The 19,463-nt window shown below is 49.6% G+C and overlaps 2 protein-coding genes across 2 annotated transcripts; one reads left to right on the top strand and one right to left on the bottom strand.

The window, feature by feature from the left end:
* The first annotated feature begins 12,930 nt into the window (after positions 1–12,930).
* Positions 12,931–14,288, top strand: LOC112895141. The gene has a single exon (XM_025963019.1). It carries the CDS (start codon positions 13,171–13,173, stop codon positions 13,987–13,989), a length of 819 nt encoding a protein of 272 aa, XP_025818804.1. The 5' UTR covers positions 12,931–13,170; the 3' UTR covers positions 13,990–14,288.
* A 762-nt stretch (positions 14,289–15,050) lies between these two features.
* LOC112895471 (myb-related protein P-like) lies at positions 15,051–19,158 on the bottom strand. The gene is made up of 3 exons (XM_025963425.1): positions 18,862–19,158; positions 18,618–18,747; positions 15,051–16,078 (listed from the first exon to the last, which is right to left on the bottom strand). Exons 1-3 carry the CDS (start codon positions 18,992–18,994, stop codon positions 15,331–15,333), a joined length of 1,011 nt encoding a protein of 336 aa, XP_025819210.1. The 5' UTR covers positions 18,995–19,158; the 3' UTR covers positions 15,051–15,330.
* Between the last annotated feature and the right edge of the window lie 305 nt (positions 19,159–19,463).

The following is a 19,463-nucleotide window of genomic DNA, read 5'->3' on the forward strand; positions in this document are numbered from 1 at the left end:
TGAGCATAGCTGTCGTTGCGATGATGATCACATTTTTCCAAACAGGTTAGATCCGCTGGATCAGATCCTATCTAACTTGTTTGACGGGCTCACTTGAGGAGCTATATCAACTACTCCCACAGTCGCTGCACTCGGGGTAGTTTTGACTACTTGCTATGAGCATGATAGTCGTTGTGATGGTGATCACGTTTTTCCAAACAGGTTAGATCCGCTTGATCGGACTCTATCTAACTTGTTTGACGGGCTCACTTGAGGAGCTATCTCGACTACTCCCAGGGTCGCTGCATCCGGGGTAGTGTCTACTACTTAGCCTATGAACGTGAATGGCAATCCTGATATCACAAGGCAATGATAGGAGAGACAGCACTAACAGATATATTACACGGAGAAGAGTACTTTACAATAACTCAATCCTGTTCTATACTCTCTACTATTTTTTCAGCTAAGGGCCTGGCCTACTCGCTGAACTGCTCTTCAGAGCAGTCCGCAGCTACACCTTGTGCGGGTACTTCTAGTCGAGCCTTAGGACAAAATGACTTCACAAGACCTAAGGCGTGGTTAACATATGTGGTGGGGGCCTCGGCGATGAAGCTTAGGACTTTCTGCGGAGCTCCGCGGAGTCGATCCAGCAGGGATCACCTTTCTGCGCCGCCATCATCCTGCGGATCCACCACTTCAACCAGCTATTGGGCGGCCACCCTTAGGCCCTCCAACTCTTTTTGGCGCTGTTCCTTCTCTTCACCTAGCGTCTTGATCTGCTGAAGGCACTCGACGAACTGCTGCTCAGTATCGGTGATCAACTTCTGCAGCTTCTCGATATCATCTGTACGGCGATACAGCATATTCCTCACATCAGTAAGTAACTCTTCTTTATAAGTTAAGAGTTTCTTAACCTCTGCGGCGAAGACAATGTTTCAGACCACAAGACCAAATGCTAGAGAAAATACTCGAGCAAGGAAGGGACTTGCCTTGATGCGTTTTTTTCTGTTCCTTGAGTTGTTCTTGGAGCTCAGAGTTGGACTTCTCAAGATTATGAATTTGCCCAAGACCAAATTGTCGGGCTACAACGACCAGCTGGTAAAACTCATAACCTGGCTTGATGATTCTATTGGAGGTGCTCATGACAACTGGAAGGAAGCAAGGGCGAATCATGATAGAGTATAAATGTCGAGTGCTATCATCATCGGCAAAGTCAACCAATCTGAACGCGATTGGGTTCTCAAAAATCTCAGAATCTGTATAAGGGAGGAAGATTGGGTTGTCCACGCCTCGGTAGAATATCCTAAACCAGCTTGAGGTGTCTGTGGGATTCAATTTGCTACCAGGAAGACTGTACAAAGCTTGGCCGAAGCTGGTACACTTGATTCGTCTCCCACTCTAATCTGGAAAAGAGTTATTGGCTAGACAAGGGAAGTTTAGTATGTGGTTCTAAAAATATAGGTGAGCCCATAACTGGATGAACCACCAGGGACCACGGGTTCTGAGTTTCTTTTGGGTAAGCAGGCTCGAAGACATCAAGTGAAGATATCTATAGACCTCCCTAAGGAACAATTTACCGAGGCAAACAGTACTACCTCTGGCCAGTTCATATGCTAAGGAGAGGTAGTTTTTGGTAGGGGTAAGGGAAGGACCGCAGAATAGGAAGTGTTCCAACCAAAGATTCAGAAAGGCCGTATGTTCTTTCTCAGTTACAGGGCCTTTGGTTTTGATGTGTTGGTTTAGGTAGGCACCCTAGTTTGTGCATTCTATTTTGGAGGACAATTTAAAGGGGACATCAGGCAGTTTAAAGGCAGAAGGGCTGGGCGATGCAATATCCAAACCAGTAAGCATCATGACATCCATGAGGGTGGGAGTCATTGGCCCATGGCCAAATAGAAAGCAGTTCAAGTCATCACACCAAAAATAGCCGATGGTCTTTAGAAGGTTTTCATTCTTCTCAAGAGGGGACAGTGACAGAGACAGAGCATCAGCTATTCCTATGGTCTCCCATGTGGATTGGTAGGTTTTTGCTACTCTGTTGTACCAGGACACCCAGCCCTCGGGAGGATTCAGCCAGGCACGTAGGCTGTCAGCTCAGGAATCTAAATCTATGCCTTGGCTTACAAATGGGATCCTGTTAGCCTCGCAAGAAATCAGATCTACTGGACTCTCGTAAGCGGCAAAAGAATATCTGAAACCTGAAGAATCAATAAGAGCCAAATAACCGGAAGGGATCATTTAATGCTTCAAGGGATCGAATAATTACTTCATTAAATTAGCAAAGGTTGGAGTTTTACCTTCAGACCAAGGACGCCAGCATCGGTATTCGAGGGATCCACCATCTGAAGCCCCAACGAAGATCGAAGGCTTGGAAACTGGATCTAGGGTTTGTTGCACGAGTTTCAAGTACGTGCTCTGAGGCTTTGGTCCGGGTTTTTACGATTGGATTTATGAGCAAGGGTTTTGGAGAGAAACTTGAATTCAGGGAATCTATGAAGATCTATTTCGGTAAGGTTCTAGATTTAAGCAAAATATGGAATTGGGTCAGGAATCGACTCAGATCCAGATCGGTATTTTGAGGGAAAGTACCGATGCGTTGCCATCGGCTCCTGGTAAATCGGCTTCTTGACAAGTTGCGGATTAAAATGAAAGGACTTTATTCATAAGGGAAATCAGTACAAAAGGGGAGCCAATTGCTCCTAAAGCCGATCTATCGGCTTGATCCTATGATCTACCGCCAATAGGTGCCTGAGACTTTGCGGCGCTTGATCGGAGGAGCCGCGCTGGCGTCGTTGCTGTTGTTGTTGCTGCCACCATCATCTCCGCTGCTATCGCTGCTGAAGCCGCTGTTGTCTTCGGCTTCTTCATCGTCCTCATCATCATCGTCGTCGTCATCATCCTCCGATGACCCGCTGAGCAGGAAGCCTCCTGCCACCGAGTCCTCATCGGTTGATTGGGTATCGACTTCTTCCTCCGAGGAGGAGAAGTCCCCCTCCTAGGACATGTCATCCTCGTCATCTTCATCCAGCTCCCCGCCGAGGAGGAGCTGGAGATCTTCACTGTCGGTCAAGGATTCATCATCCTCTGACCAAGTCTGGAAGTCCCACTCCTCTGCATCCCAATGTAAAGGAGCGCAGGCCTCGTAGGCGGCGATGGGGTCATACTTTGGAGTTACTTCTCGAGTGGACACGGATTTGAAGGAAATGGCGGAGGAAGCAGAGGAAGAGGAAGCCATTGTGAGAGAAGGAAGGGCATATTGGTGCGGTTGCTAATGGCTGAAGGAAGGGGATGAGTGAAAAGAAATCTACCAGGGGCAGGCTTATAAAGACAAAGTGGAATATGAATCGACACCGTGACGGTTTCCAAGGAGTTAGATGTAGAATAGTCACATCCCGTGGAAGTGGAAGCGACACGCGTGTACGGATTTTGGAAGACGAAGAGGTGAAGCTGGAAAAGAAAAAAAAGATGATTTCAGAATAATTAGCTGGGCCAGAAGGTGGGCCGCGAGCAAGATGGGCTCAAAGGATAATTGTAAAGGGAATGCGAATCGGCCCCTGCGCGGGCGTTTTAAGGTGAGGATTGGCCATGTATCTAGATAGGTGTGTGCGTTTAAATTAGTTTAGATAGAGATAGCCAGGATTCATGTTGTAGTTAGGATTGATTAGGAGAGGCAAGTCTCCGGACTATAAATATGTACCTTGGACTAAGAACAACAACAACCATTCGCAAACAACTCTCGGTGCATCGCCACCCCTGTTCTAGGGTTTCTCTCGGGTAAGTGCCGTGCAGCCCCAATCACGCTTCGAGTGATCGGGGCGGCATCGTTCCTGCCTGTTTACCTTTGTGTTTCTCGTACTGAAGCGTTGTTGATGGCGAGTAACCCTAGTTATCTTAATGCTTATAGGGATGCATCGGCTTTTATGCTATATTCATGCGTTGCTTGTCACCTGTAAGCGTTTAGCTTTCCTCGTGCCCGATCTCGGGTCTAAGGGCAGCACCTTGCTCTGTTTTCGATTAGCAGATCCAATCTATTATGGTTAGTTTTTGTTCATCAAAAATTTAGATTAATATCCGCATGATTAGGCCCTTCAAATGAGTTAAAGGATCCGGCAGTATGTTTAATGCTTTGTATTAACCTAAAGAGGGATTGTTCCGGGAATCGGCTTTCTGTTGGTTTTTAGGCCTCTATTTAGGTTGTTTTTCTGTTATCTTTCATGTTTGTTAGGCTTAACTGCACGTAGGATGTTCAGGTTATGCGGTGAAAGCTTTAATCGTCGTAGATTGAATTAGTCTATTGATTGCAGAGCAAGTTTATATTACCATCGGATATGTGCCCTTTGTTTAAATACTTAGATCCGATCTGATACTGGAAAACAATCGGCTCTTTGCAGCCGATATCGGGAATCACCCGATGAGCCGATCACGGCTCGGAATAATATTTGAACGTGTCTGTGCATGCAGGAAACTAACTAAAATCACTTCTACACCTTCTTGATCAGGTACAAGGTCAGGTGGCACGCCTAGCAACCCAGACGCTAGGTCGTGTGCCAGATCCTGGGCCGTTGACCTAGGAACCGGGGCCCACTAGCAGTCACAGGAGCCTCCCGGCTCCTCGTGTTGCTTGTCGCTACTCGCCGGTGGGTTTTGACCGACAACAACGTGGCATACTTTTCTTAAGATAAGGGTTGGGACATGGCCCACATACTACATCTGTTGTAACTACTCGTAGCCTGGTAGAACTACTCCAACAGTAGTCAAACTAGTCGGATACAGTAGGGAACTACTAGAAAAGTACTCGGGTAGGACTCAAGGGCATGTATCCGTAGGACTCTAGGGCATGTATCCGACTAGGACTTCCATGTAAACCTGTCCCCCCCAGACTGTATAAGGGCGGACAGGGGCCCCCTCCAAGGGGAATCACCCAGGAGATCACCTGATCACCATCAAAGGCAATACAAACCACACAGGACGTAGGGTATTACGTTCTCGGCGTCACGAACCTATCTAAACCTTGTGTTCCTTGCACCTTCGAGTTCTTGATCTCGGCGACACCCTACCTACAAACTCACCACCTCAGGGGTATCCCTCGGTGGGCTTGGCGGTAAAACACCGACAGCTGGCGCGCTAGGTAGGGGTGCTCATCGAGCATCCACTAGAGAACTCAATGGCATCGCTCAGCTTCACCAGCATCGTGCTTGATGCGGGCACAACTTTCATCTTTGGCTCCTGTATCTGCGCCGCCAACGGCTTGGGTGGTTTCAACAGCCACCGAGCCAACTCCAGCAAGCCGGAGGCCTCTGCAGCAACTCGACGCAGCAACCTCTACTGCTTCATCGACTCCCGACGAGTTGTTGCGCCCCAATCTACTCAGGCAGATCGAAAGGACGTCCGTTTTCAACACGATTTCAATTTGTGCTACACCATGACTACCCGAATCGGATTCAAACCGATCTGAGGAGGCTTTGCGAATCAAAGTCCTTCCCCGACTTGGAGGAGGACTTGGATCGCCTCTTCAAGATTCAAGATCAGGGAGCCACCGCGTGTCAGGGGCTCCCCGTTCTCGACTACGACTCTGACCCAAACAAAGAGTACCCATCAACTACAAGTCTGGATCGAGGAGGACTCAAGGATAGGGGAGCCACCGCTTGTCGGGAGGCCCCAGTTCTCGTTATCCACTCGCAACCTGATGATTACTCTAAGCCGTTTTTGGGTAATCATCCAGGTTTAACCATAGCATCTACGCCGCAAGGCTGTTTCATGTAAAGGAAGAGTCTAGAGCCCTCCGAGTTACTCGAAAACAACTCCTGCCTTGTGGCAGAATCCATCCTTCGGCGTATCAATCCAAGGGAGCCGAAAGAATTCGACTACTCCGATGAACATCGACGCGCTGCAGCGACGACCTCGACTGCTCACCTTGCATCGCAGTCATGACTGCTTCATCAAATCGGTAGCGCCGACAACAACTTCAACAACGCGTCATGACTAGAAACTAGTCGGGAACGAGACGCAAACTACTCGGCGAGTAGCTCCACACGGTCAATAACTAGTCGAAATCAGCTTCGACTAGTTGGCTCCATTGACAAATCGCACACTGATCAAGATTGGTTTGAGACGGTTCAACCCAGGATCCTCTCCGCATTGGAAGAGGATCTTGATCATCCTCCACCACTCGGAGAAGGAGAAGCCACCTCTTGTTGGGAGGCTATCGTTTCCGACAACTACTCGGATTCAGCTACTCATGTGACCCATGGTATGGTAAGGGGATCAGATTGGTTGGGTAGGTTTGGGCATCGGAAGGGCATGAAACCTTATAGTCCCTCAAATCAAGTCCACCACAATTCATTGCCACACCCGGGGAACTTCCTTTTCAAGAAGGCAGACCCCTCCCCCCATCCGACGATGAAGACGAGGGCTAGGCGGTGCAGAGTGCCAAACACTTCGCCCCCAACCGAGAAGTACTCATGATTCATGCCGATGAGGACTGTGAAGGCCTACAGTGGGTCCAGCTACATGATTACGACGACTACCTCCTTGATCCACTCGATGAAGTCGTGGATGTAACAACGGATAGGGAATCCTCATCCAACATCAAGGTGGACGACGCAGATGACATCTAGAAGGAACCTCACAGGCTCATCAATGCGAAGCGCGCCTAACGCAGGCACCACGCCGTCAAGACAAACCGGCAGGGGAGCGGTAACCTCCATGACTACTCCACGGGCGACCTTCGTGCCATCATCAATGCTGGCAGGTATGACCGCAAGGTCATCATTGCCAGGCAGCAGGAGCGCCAAGAAGTGGAAGCCTACAGCCCCACCCGCTATCAATTCCCTCTCGACTAATTGAAGACTACTCGGAAGCGGAAGCTAGAAGCCGTGGAACAATCCACTCGTAGAAAAAAGACTTCCAGTTCAAAGAAACGACTCGAGGAAGCCCTCCACGGGCAATGCCTGTGCCACCCGAAGAGCAAGCATTCCACGTTTGAATGTCAAGCCCTTCAGAGGGCCCTTGGTGCTCTGCCAAGTCTATGAAGAAAGGTGACGGGACTACCCGACTAATGATTTACTCATAAATTAAGTACCTGACTCAAGGAGGTTTTCTAAGAGTCTTTTAGGTGTTGCGTTTGTTTAAACCATTGTTTTGGGATTATATCTCGAAACAAGAGGTTTCGTATGCCTAAAAGCACCCCTTTTTTACCACTTAGCCAGGGTCGCTATTTATTTTCATCATTCGGTCAATCATGACTCCCTCGCTAAACTCAGGGAACCCTGTCACAGCCGAACCATGCGACCGCCAAAAGTGGTTGCCTCGTTTGGCAATGATTAGTAAAACTTGTCATTTAGCCAAATACAGCACCTATGTGATTGTCTATCAAACACTTCCAGTAACGCACAGATTACTAGTCCCCGATTAATTTCCTATGTTACTGAAGGGACCTCACCCCACAACTACCAGTAACCCCCTAGATTACTAGTTTCCGACTAGTTTTCTATATTATTGAAGGTGCCTTGCTCCTAAACTTCCAGTAACACTCCGTTTACTAGTTTCTGACTAGTATTATGCGTAGTTTACTGAAGGGGCCTTGCTCCCACACATCCTTGCCAACAGCCTTGCCAGAAATCAATTTTTTCCGACTAGAAGAAGCCTGAAGCAACCGTACCACCCACACAAAAATCAATCATGCAATCGACGACTCGATCGATGACTCGGAACCCCTCGAACCGAATCCCCCTTGGTCAGAGGTGCTCTACGACAACTCGGAGGAGGATTTGGATCGTCTACGACAAGTTGGAGGAGGATTTGGATCATCTACGACAAGTCGGAGGAGGATCTGGAATGTCTACTACAAGTCGGAAGAGGATTTGGGTCATCTACTACAAGTCGGAGGAGGATTTGGATCGTCTACTGCAAGTCGAAGAAGAACTAGCCAGCATCCATCGAATGGCTCCCGTCCCCAACGACTACTCAGATTTCATCAACAACGCCATACCTTTACCAAACGGCCACCATGGCCTGACGGCGCCTCAATCTTGGTAGGGCAGGCCAGGGCATTGGAAGGGCACGAGTCCTCCAAGCTACCTGGCTCAGCCCACCTTTTTGCGCCTCAATCTTGGTAGGGTTGGCCAGGGCACGAGTTCTCCAAGCTACCCGGCTCAGCCCACCTTTTTGCGCCTCAATCTTGGTAGGGCAGGCGGGCTAAGGCACGAGTCCTCCAAGCTACCCGGCTTAGCCCCCTTTTTGTGCCTCAATCCTGGTAGGGCAGGCCAGGGCATCGGAAGGGCATGTGTCCTCAAAGCTACCCGGCTCAGCCCATCTTTTTGCGCCTCAATCTTGCTAGGGTGAGCCAGGGCATCGGAAGGGCACGAGTCCTCCAAGCTACCCGGCTCAGCCCCTATTTTTGCGCCTCAATCATGGTAGGATGGGCTAGGGCATCGGAAGGGCACGTGTCCTCCAAGCTACCCGGCTCAGCCCACCTTTTTGCGCCTCAATCTTGCTAGGGCGAGCCAGGGTAATGGAAGGGCAGAGTCCTCCAAGCTACCCGGCTCAGCCCACCTTTTCACGCCTCAATCTTGGTAGGGCGAGCCAGGGTATCGGAAGGGCACGGAGCCCTCCAAGCTACCCGGCTTAGCCTACCTTTTTGCGCCACCAACCTTGTCAACTTGTCGGGCCTAGCACCGCTCCAAGCAGGCATGACCCTCGACTCCTTGATGACTACTTCGCCATCGCAAGGGCACTCGGCGACCTGCCGATGACTACTTCGACTACACAACTAGCCTGGAGCTGGACTCACACCACCAGTGACTAGTTGGAATTGATTCCAACTAGTCGAGATCATCAACAAACCGCGCAGCTTCATCAACAAGCGACACGAGTTCATCGGCAATCACCAACGAATCGAGATTGCCAATCACCCACAAGAAGACTAAGACCTGATTCAACGTGGTTTTATGAAGATCATTAGGGGATTTGATTAACCATTGTCTCGAGTTTTATCTCGGCATAAGGGGTTTTTTCTCAAAGAATTCGTTCAACCACTCGGTCAGGGGATCAAGGAGTTTACCCAAAATAGGGCATGTTCGTTCATCCTTACTTCAGCGTCATACGACTTATTTTGGCCCGCCCAAGGTATTCCTTCGGGATAACAGAGACATCTTCACATGGCAACTTACCACTTGTCTTGGCCCGCCCAAGGACTCCCTTTGGGCTAGCCGAGTCATCCTTGCTCAACGACTACTTCTGCAACAACACACATACAGGATTGCGTTGTCCCTTCCTTTGGGCCAACCGAGACATCTTTGCATGGCAACACACGCCTTGTCTTGGCCCGCCCAAGGAATTGATCAAAATCAAGTGTAAGACCTTGTCATCAAACCCTTCCGTCCAACCATGATGTTTTCGCAAGTCAACATGTGAATTCTCATGGTTCGCCCAAATATATGACTAACGCTACTAGCAAGATTCATTTCTCCCTCGCTAATTGACTTTCAGTCACCTTTACATACTTCCAGCATAACTCCATTTACTAGTTCTCGATTATTACTACGTGTAGTGTACTAAAGGGGCATCGCTCCCATACTTCCAGTAACACTCCGTTCACTAGTTCTTGACTAGTACTACGCATAGTTTACTGAAGGGGCATCGCTCCCGTATTTCCAGTATAACTTCGTTTACTAGTTCCCGACTAGTACTACACGCAGTTTACTGAAGGGGCTTCACTCCCAGACTTCCAGTATAACTCCGTGTACTAGTTCTTGACTAGTACTAAGCGTAGTTTATTGAAGGAGCCTCGCTCCCATATTCACAGTATAACTCAGTTTACTAGTTCTCGACTAGTACTACGCGTAGTGTACGGAAGGGGCATCGCTCCCATATTTTCAGTATAACTCCATCTACTAGTTCCCGACTAGTACTATGCGTAGTTTACTGAAGGGACTTCATTCCCAGACTTCCAATATAACTCTGTTTACTAGTTCTCGACTAGTACTACTTGTAGTTTACTGAAGGGGCCTCGCTCCCGTATTCCCGGTATAACTCCATTTACTAGTTCTCGACTAATACTACGCGTAGTGTACTGAAGGGGCATCGCTCCTATATTTTCAGTATAACTCTGTTTACTAGTTTCTGACTAGTACTACGCGTAGTATACTGAAGTAGCATCGCTCCTAGACTTCCAGTAATACTCTATTTTATTAGTTTTCGACTAGTACTACGCGTAGTTTACTGAAGTGTCCTCGCTCCCATAATTCCAGTACACTCCATTTACTAGTTCTCGACTAGTACTACGCGTAGTTTACTGAAGGGACCTCGCTCGCATACTTCCAGTAATGCTCTGATTACTAGTTACCGATAAGTATTCTATGTTATTGAAGGGGTTTTAATCTCATACTTCCAGTAATGTTCAGACTACTAGTCTCCAACCGGTGCTCTATATTACTGAAGGGGTCTCGCTCCCATACTTTCAATATTTCTCCGTTTACTAGTTTTTAACTAGTTATACATGGAGTTTATTGCAAGGGCAGCGCTCCCAACATAGTTTCATGTCAATAAGTTACAACATACTTTAATGTTTATCTTGCAGGGGACCTGATCTGGACCGTGCTGCTGGGCGAGTTGGATTCAACTCCGATCAGTTGGCTTCATCAACATTCGCCAACGACTACTCCAATTTCACTAGAACGCTCGACTACATGTCACTGACTACAACGACTACTCGTCAGATTCGACCCCGACTAGTTGGATTCATCAACAACCGTCGACGACTATTGGACTTCGTGAAGAATGCACGGCGACACGCTGGCGACAACTTCGACTACTCATTTCGCCTACAAGCTAGTCGGAATCAACTCTGCTCGGTGATACGCTGGCGACTACTTCAAAACTAGTCAGAATCGACTCCGACTAGCCTGCTTCATCGATAGTTCAAAATTCAGCGGCAACTTGGCCAATACCTAGGCTCGGGGGCTGGTGCCACCGACTACTAGGCATATCCTATGCGACTCATCTAGCTCCCAGGCTCGGGACTGGACACGACACGGCTCTCAGTAATGAAGATTGCATGCCACGATTCTTTGGACCCTTTATTCCAAAACTTAGGGATTTGGATCCAAGCCTTGGGGGCTGCGGGACACGTGTCATCAGCGACTTATTTTTCAAATATGCTGGAAGACAAAGACAGAAAGACTTAGGATTAAATTGACCCTCAGCATGATTCTATGAGTCAACCTAAGGCTCGGGGGCTACTCCATTTGAGGTGCGAGTTTAATTGCACCCCATATAAAAGAAGACAACTACTCGGGACATGAGCACCTCACAGCCTCGATGCAGTCAAGGAAGTACTCAAAGGCCATCTTCAAGATGAAGTTCGAGAGAACTCGAAGACGCCTTCAGAATTACTCAGATGCCTGCAGTACTCGGCTACGAAGAGCTCGGGGGCTTGTCAGACCCGGATACACGGAACTGTACACGTGGCATACTTTTCCTAAGATAAGGGTTAAGACATGGCCCACGCCTTACATCCGTTGTAACTACTCGTAGCCTAGTAGAACTACTCCTACAGGTAGTCAAACTAGTCGGATACAGTAGGAAACTACTAGAAAAGTACTCGGGTAGGACTCTAGGGCATGTATCTGACTAGGACTTCCATGTAAACTTGCTCCCCCCCCCGACTATATAAGGGCGGATAGGGATCCCCTCCAAGGGGAATCACCCAGGAGATCATCCGATCACCACACAGAACGTAGGGTATTACGCTCTCGGCGGCTTGAACCTGTCTAAACCTTGTGTTCCTTGCACCTTCGAGTTCCTGATCTCGGCGACACCCTACCTACAAACTCACCACCTCGAGGGTATCCCTCAGTGGGTGTGCCGGTAAAACACCGATAATGTTCCACCCTTTATCCTAGAATATGTACGCCTTGTGCGCAGTCCCATGGCCCCGGGTTTGACACCGACCGTATCATAAACCATCTGTACGGCCTCCTTCGGGAATTCGGGGCATCGGCAACACATCAGGGTGTGTGCATGTATGTGAGGGGGCAAGGAGAAAAGGAAAAGGAAGGAATGATGTAAGCGCGTGTATGCATATGTGAGGAGAGAAAAAGAATGGATAACCATGTGCATACACATAATTTTTAAATAAAAAGACCATAGTTTCAAAAACGAGCATCGAATCAAAATCCGGTTACGCCATTGTGTTTGTGGCAATAAAATCTTCAAAACAAGACCTCACACCACTACATTTCAATGATATATTTTTTAGAGAAAATACTTTTGATTGTATTCTAATTTCTTATAACTTTTGCAGAAGTTGCTTATGGCTTGCTTCACACGTCTGAGTCCAATTAAGTGGATATTGGTGTTGATATTGCTAAGATAGATTGTTTGGTGTGATTAGTGAACGAGGGTAAATAACTTTATTGGTGTCGGTGAATGTTTATTGCATGCTCAATAATAGGCAACTTTAACAGATCAATTGAACATTTTAACTAATTTATTTTGGTATTTTTTTATTATGCATAAAGCAATTTATGTGTTATTCAAAAATATTGTCCAAACATATACAAGCTTCGAAAGAGATATAGTTATGCAATCAAAATTTGAATTTGATGAATGATTTAAGTACTACACCTTTTTTGAAGTTTTAAACTTGCTTGCATGTGCCACTTCAGTTGAGCGGGTTGTCCATAGTATTTCACGCACCTATGACTGGTTATAGGGAAGTCATTATCTTTTTATAAATTTGATTAAGTGGAGAAGTTTGACCTGTATTTGGACGGAGAGAGGGGGACTATACCTTAAAAAAACTGCCTTGTTGTAGCATCTCTATTTTAAAAAAAAAATTGTACTAGCTTGTGCTATCTGCGCAACAAGAGAACGGCATGGCCTGCAGTATTGCTATCTGGGGAGTAGCCCGAGCAGCGCAGGGGGTTATTTTCAATAAAAAGAGGGGGCTTTCCCCTCAGCACACGCTTACTCTCCGCGTCCATCCGACCGTTGCTCTTCTTGACTTGCATCGAATCTACGGGAATGTGCACGGGGCCTCGTTTTCCTTCGGTCTGGGTGCGGCCTTGCGGTTACCGACCGTTGCAAGCCCCATCAGCCCATTTCCAAACTTGAAACCGGCGCACCGCGAAACCGCACCACCACTTGCGCAGTTGCAAACCACGCGTTCCGAGAAAGGGGAGGGCAGAGATGGAGAACGGTGGCGGCGCCAAGCCGACGACCCGGTTCGGCTTCTCGTGGGCCGACGAGGTCGAGCGCGAGGAGCGGGAGCAGGCCGCGATGCAGCAGCAGCAGCAGCAGCCGCAGGAGGCGAAGAGGGAGCAGATCAAGGCGGACCCGTTCGGCGCGGCGCGCCCGCGGGAGGTGGTGCTGGCCGAGAAGGGCGTCGACTGGCGCGCGCGCGACCGCGAGCTCGACCTCGGCGCCGCCCCTCGCCCGCCCCGCAGCGCCGCCCGCGGCCGCAGGCACGCCGCCGCTACGGCTGCGGCGTCCGCGTGCGCGGCGACGCCGGCGCGCGGCGTGCCGCTGGACCGTGACGCCGGAAGGACGCCGCATCCGCGGCGGCAGGCTGCTGCTGCTGCTGCCGCCTCGACGCCGCGAACGCGGCCGACGGGCCGCAGGAACGTGGCGTCGGTTGGCTGCAGCGCAGGAGGCGGCAGCAAGAGGAAATTCGCCGGGGAGGGCCCGGTGCGGCGAGCCCGTCCCGTAGGCGACCACGGCGAGCAGGGGAGGAGGGTCTTCGGCGAACTCAACGTTGGCAACGGCTGCGGCTCCTCGTTCTGCGACTCTACGGCTGGGAACGGCTCCAACTGCAACCCGGGTGGAAGCCGGACCGAGGGGATGAAAGCGGCTGGCGCCGCGGCTGCAGACGGTGCGCCATCGGCCGCGGTGACCGCAACCGGGCTTGATGAATCTGCTGCTGCTCAGAAGAGGAGGAGGGGAGCGAAGAGGAGGAAGGGAAGGGGATTGGGCAAGGCCAAGGAGCAGCAGAAGGCTCAGCCGGTCTAGGTACTAGAGCTGCTCCTCTGATTACTGAATAATGATGACCGGAACTGGACTGAAATTAGTTGGTATGTAGTGGAGTGTTAGCTTTTGCTGGAGCATCGATTGTGCATCAGTAGGAGATTAGTACATTTATTGTGTGCTATGAACTGGTTTTATCGTGTGAAGATTTTCCATACTGATAGGATTGTGTGCTACCAACCGATTAGACTGATTAAAGGGCAGTGATGTTCTGTGTCTGTGAAATCATTCAGCAAATCAGTAGGGCCTAGCTGGCAATGTTAATATTTGAGACCTTTGCGGGATGTTCGTTTCCTTCTTCAGATGTTTAGTGTGTAACTGTTCTGCTGAATGTAGTAGATTTCACCTTTTCCTGCACAATGTTGCTCACATTGCCAGCACATTGGATCATGTCGCAACGCAACTTGTGACAAGTATATTAGGTCCCATTTGGAATTTAGCTCTGTCACGTTAAAGAATCTTGCCATTTAAAAGTATTAAATAAAATATGTTTATAAAACTTTTTCATAAATAGATGCTAATTCGCTAGACGAATTTAATGAGCCTAATTAATCTATAATTTGCTACAATGTTGCTATAGTAATCATCGCTAATCATGAATTAATATACTTCATTAAATTCATCTTGCGAATTAGGCTAAGGGTCTGCAATTAGTTTTGTAATTAGATTTTATTTAATACCCCTAAATGATAAAATTTGTTTTTGACGAGACATGACAAGTTTAGCCCTCCGGAACTAAACATCTCCTTAGAATTATGGGGAAATGCAGGATGTGACACTCAGTTTCAGTGGTAATTCTTGATTCATGACTTCACTTGACAATGAATTAATGAATTTAGTAGTATGTGCTGAACTTTTCCCATAGTTTACAAAGATGCAGGAACTAGCAGAAAATGTCAGTCCGTGCCGCATGTTGCGATGTTCCATCCATTTCATTGCACACTACTGTGCAACTGTGGAAGGTCCAACATCCAAGTCAAAACGCTCCTGCCCTACATTTGCCATCACATTTCTTTCTATGCCCATCATGGATCACGCTGTAACCGTACAAACCCAATACTGGAATTCTCCCTATTCCACGCCAAGCTTTATTTGAACAGTTCAACTAACGGAGCAATTCTGACACTTTATTTTTCCACATTTCTCTCCGTTTTCTAACCGTTCATCACTCACCAGACCATACCAACGGACAAAAACGTCACTGAAGCACACTGCTATCCTATCTCACTCATCAGCAGACGCATCGAGCTCTACTGGATGAGAAGCTAAAAACATCACAGAAGCCAAGCTAAAGATGCACAGAGCCACCACGGCACCACCTCCTTCCTACATGCTGTCCAGGAAGAAGAGGTCTGACATCACCTCCTCCTGCTGATGGTGCCCCCCACCCGGGACCACCACGTCCATGTCAGCGTAGTCCCAAACCAGCTGGTCCCACATGTCATCGGCGGTTGAGATGTCCAGCCCCATCAAGTCCCAGTCCATGATGGCCTTGTCGCCCAGCTCTTGGGCCACATCCCCCGTAGGCCCACCAGGGCCACTGTCACTGTCCACCACCACGGACGGGCCACTGTCACTGTCCATGCGCGAGCCGTCAGGGCCCCCCTCCAGCTTTGGGCTTTCGGGGCCCAGAAGCGCACTCATCATCTCCTCGCTCAGGGCCAGCGGGTCCTCCTCGGGCCCATCATCAGATGTCACGCCGCTGGCGCTGGCCTGCGCTTGCTCCTCGCTCTGGGCCGTGGCGCTCGGCTGGGAGTGAGAGCTCGGCGTCGACACGGTCATGTCGTCGTCCTCCTCAAGCTGCTCCTGCTGCTCGGCTTCTGCAACCTTGCTCTTTCCCTTGCCCTTCTCTTTCTCCTTCCCCTTATTCTCCTTCCTGACCTTGGCGGCGGCCATGACGCCGCGGCTGGCCCGGCCGCCGCGCCGCTTGCCGCCGCCGGGGAGCTTGCTGAGGTCGACGTTGACGACGACGCCGTCGCGGAAGTCGGCCGCCCGCCTGCTGAGGTGCGAGTTCCAGTAGTTCTTGATCTCGTTGTCCGTCCGGCCGGGCAGATGGCCGGCGATCAGGGACCACCTGAGCCGCAACAGCAAAAAAGGGAAATTTCAGGTTCAGAATTCAGATACACAATCGACTGCACTGTGCTGTATGCTCTGCTAATACAAAGCACAGGAGATCGCTACTGCGCTGTGCTGTGCTGCGTGCCCTGCTACGGACAAGAGCTCTGCAGGCCGTGGTTGTGGCTGTCCATGCCGTGCGTGTCCAAGGCCACGAGGTTCAGAGTTCGGACAGCACGGCAGAGGCATGTGGCAATGAATACGCATGCCGGTGATCCAACAACCCGAGCTGCAGCGAGTGTCGCCGCGGCATAAATGAAGGCCAGAGCAAATGCACCATGTGTTTGCGTTGGCACGCTCGCTGCTGCTGCAGCTGGTATTCATTCCTGCGGCCAATCGATCGGATCGGGAACGCAAGTGGTTTCTTATATCTCGGTCAAGACATTCACTATTTTCCAAGTCATGGTTCCGTGTCAGTGCACGTTGCCCTCGCTGATGGACGCAATAACAAACACAGTACTACGTTCTTAACTTCGTTTTAGAGGCAGATGGACCAGAGACAGTAAAAAGAAAAGATAGTATGTATGTATACTCTGTAGTGAGGAACATGAACAGTGCACGATAGCAATCCTACGATGACTGGAGCAGAGCAAAATTCTGCTGGTCTACACAGCAGCTAGACCCTAGAGGAACAGGGTTTTCATACACGCACAGTGTATAGCGGCCGGTCATGGTGAGGCCGCCGTACTTGCGAGAGCAACCTCTGCCGACAAGCCGTGCGTGCATGTCACGACGACGGTGCCCGAGACCGAGGGCACGTCCGCGTCGCACGTGAGAAACGAGAGATTCCGCGCCGCTCCAGTGTCCAAGCACGTAGGGTGCATATATAGGACCATCAGTGATCAGCGAGCGCCCGGGATTGAGCGTTGCGGCACCTCGGTCCAAATGCTCTAACAGTGAAACGAGTACTATCAGCCAAAGGGCTCGTAGAAATCAAGGAGAAGGGTAAAATTGGGCTAGCCAGGAAATGTGGGAAATTTTCGACTGACGCTGATGAACACACAGATGAACAATGTCAGCAAAAAAACCCCTAATACTTACGGTCCTTATCGTCAGTTAAACCAACAACCAAGGGACCGCGCGGCGGCACGCCCACTGACAAACGGCGCCTCCTTCAGCGGCCGCATTATTCGTGCTTGCGACTGTGAGAGCCCCTCCGTCAGTAAAATCAATGCGCGAGTCCCCAGCCAAATAATGCCTGACACCGACGGGGCCATCACCGGCAGACGCCGACGGGGCAGCCCTGTCCCTGGCCATCGATGGCCGGGACGGCGAGAGGAGAGGGGGCTCTGCCGCCGGACGCCGCTGTTACGCCACAGCCGGACCGGCGAATGGAAGGGATGATCCGGCCACGTCCATGTCCACGGCGAGAAAAACTGGCGCGCGCGTGGCTCACGACCGCCTCGCGCTGCCTGCTCCGCTCTGATCTGTAGGTTGCGCTCTCCTTTTCCGTCGTGTCCTTCTCGTGCGCGCGCGCACGAGGGGGAAAAAAACAAAAATATCGACCGCTCGTCATCTCGGTGCAAGGCGACAGAGGAGGCGAGATGGACTTGCCGTGAGGAGGAGGTGGCGTCTCCGCTTCAGCCCATTGACAAAAGTGGCCATCGACAAAGAATGTGTATAATTTGAAAACGTTTTCTGCCAATAATAGCCCAAAGTGATGCCACATTTGAACACTAAAGGCGTGTTTGCGGACGGTTCTTTGTACCGAAATACTACCAAGAGGCAATACAATATGGCAAGCAGATCATATTGTTTTGGACCTGCTGCACTTGGTTTGCACATGTCTACTATCTAAAACCACATTTCTTGAAGTATGGTTTTTTAAAACTATATCCAAACATGTTCTAAATAATTGAAGCGACATAACATTTTGTGGGAAAAGGCAAACCGTGGAACAGAGCTTCTTGGCACTTGTGGCTACATTTTATTAAAAAACACACAATTGAAGGTAATTAAAGCCAAATTTGTCGTGGGTGAAAAAAATGCAGTCTATGATTAAAAAAATGCTAAGTCACGGTAGCAGAGTTCCATGACAGAAAACGAGCAAATTAAAATACTTCCATATTTCCATTTTCCTATTTAAGATTAGTATCCTGAGTGCCTCGATCAGGCTTAATTTTCAGTCTCATGTTAATTTTCAACGCTACATGTAAATGCACAGTATATATTTTTTTAACCACAGCTTTTCCTAAATTTTTTCTGTCAACAGAACCGACGCAATGTTTCAGCCTGAAACATTCAGGGGGTTCTTCAGTTGCCTGTCAGTTCTGACGAGCTCATCGCCTACAGAGACATAAAGGTACCCTAGAAAGCACAGAATCTTTTCTACTACTACGAATGCAAGAACTCTGAACTCTGACGCCGTGCAACATGTGTGTAGCGCTACCAAATTCCTTCGAAGTTCGAATGCAGGAATAATCAAAGCACAAGGTCGAGTCTGCACACGAAATCCAAGCAGTTGGGGGAGATGAGCAGAGTGTCTGATAGAGGCGCACCTGTTGCCAAGGGTGGCGTGGAGCTTGATGATCATCTCCTCCTCCTCCTCCGAGATGTTGCCCCTCTTGAGATCCGCCCTCAGGTAGTTGATCCACCGCAGCCTGCAGCTCTTCCCGCACCGCAGCAGCCCTGCAGCAGCAAGATTGATCAGAAATTAATCTCGGCTTAATCAGCACACACAGCCAAGAACTGGAGCAGCTTTTTTCAAGAATTCCTTTTTCCTCTCTACTTGTTCTTCCGTACCGGCATTCTTGGGCAGCGATCTCCATGACCCTTCGCCGTGCTCCTTGATGTACCTCGCCAGGATCTCGTCCTCCTCCTTCGTCCACCTCCCCTTCTTCAACCCCACCTTCTCGCAGCACGGCGCTCTCCCCATCCTTCTGTGTTTGCGAGAGGAGAGAGAGAGAGAGAGGAAGAGACAGGGGGAGATCGCCGCTGCAGCTGCAAGAAATGCGGCTTCTTCTTGCGTGCCTCGCCGGCGCTGTGGAGTGAGCTGGATGGGTCTGAAAAAAAGTGGGAGGAGCTTGGGGTTGTGCTGGGGTCCGTGGATAGATATACACACGGCTCTCACGAAGAAGATGGGTATCCCAATTTGCTTGGGACGTTTCGCTGGGGGCACGTACCAACAAAAGGGTGGGCGCACCTCTCCTGCGTCGGGAATGCGTGGCGCTGGGCCTGACGCGTGGAGGGTCAGGGAAATCGGAGGGACCCTGTCGTTACGTGCACCCCAGGAGCTCCACGAGAGACACGCTGGTAATTGAGTGGATTTTTAGTATTTTGCACTGTTTCATAGTTCCATTTTGGATGGTTGCTGTCTGCTAGTGTGGAAAATTTTGAGCCACTTT

Source organism: Panicum hallii, chromosome 5, assembly GCF_002211085.1.
Source record: "Panicum hallii strain FIL2 chromosome 5, PHallii_v3.1, whole genome shotgun sequence".
Lineage (NCBI taxonomy): Eukaryota > Viridiplantae > Streptophyta > Magnoliopsida > Poales > Poaceae > Panicum > Panicum hallii.

Bases quoted from the DNA above. Each gene is read 5' to 3' on its own strand.
- LOC112895471 (XM_025963425.1), bottom strand. From the start codon at position 18,994: ATGGGGAGAGCGCCGTGCTGCGAGAAGGTGGGGTTGAAGAAGGGGAGG. The intron at 18,748-18,861 runs GTACGGAAGAAC...TTGCTGCTGCAG, and splicing joins ATCGCTGCCCAAGAATGCCG to GGCTGCTGCGGTGCGGGAAG. The intron at 16,079-18,617 runs GTGCGCCTCTAT...GTTGCGGCTCAG, and splicing joins CACGCCACCCTTGGCAACAG to GTGGTCCCTGATCGCCGGCC.
- LOC112895141 (XM_025963019.1), top strand. From the start codon at position 13,171: ATGGAGAACGGTGGCGGCGCCAAGCCGACGACCCGGTTCGGCTTCTCG.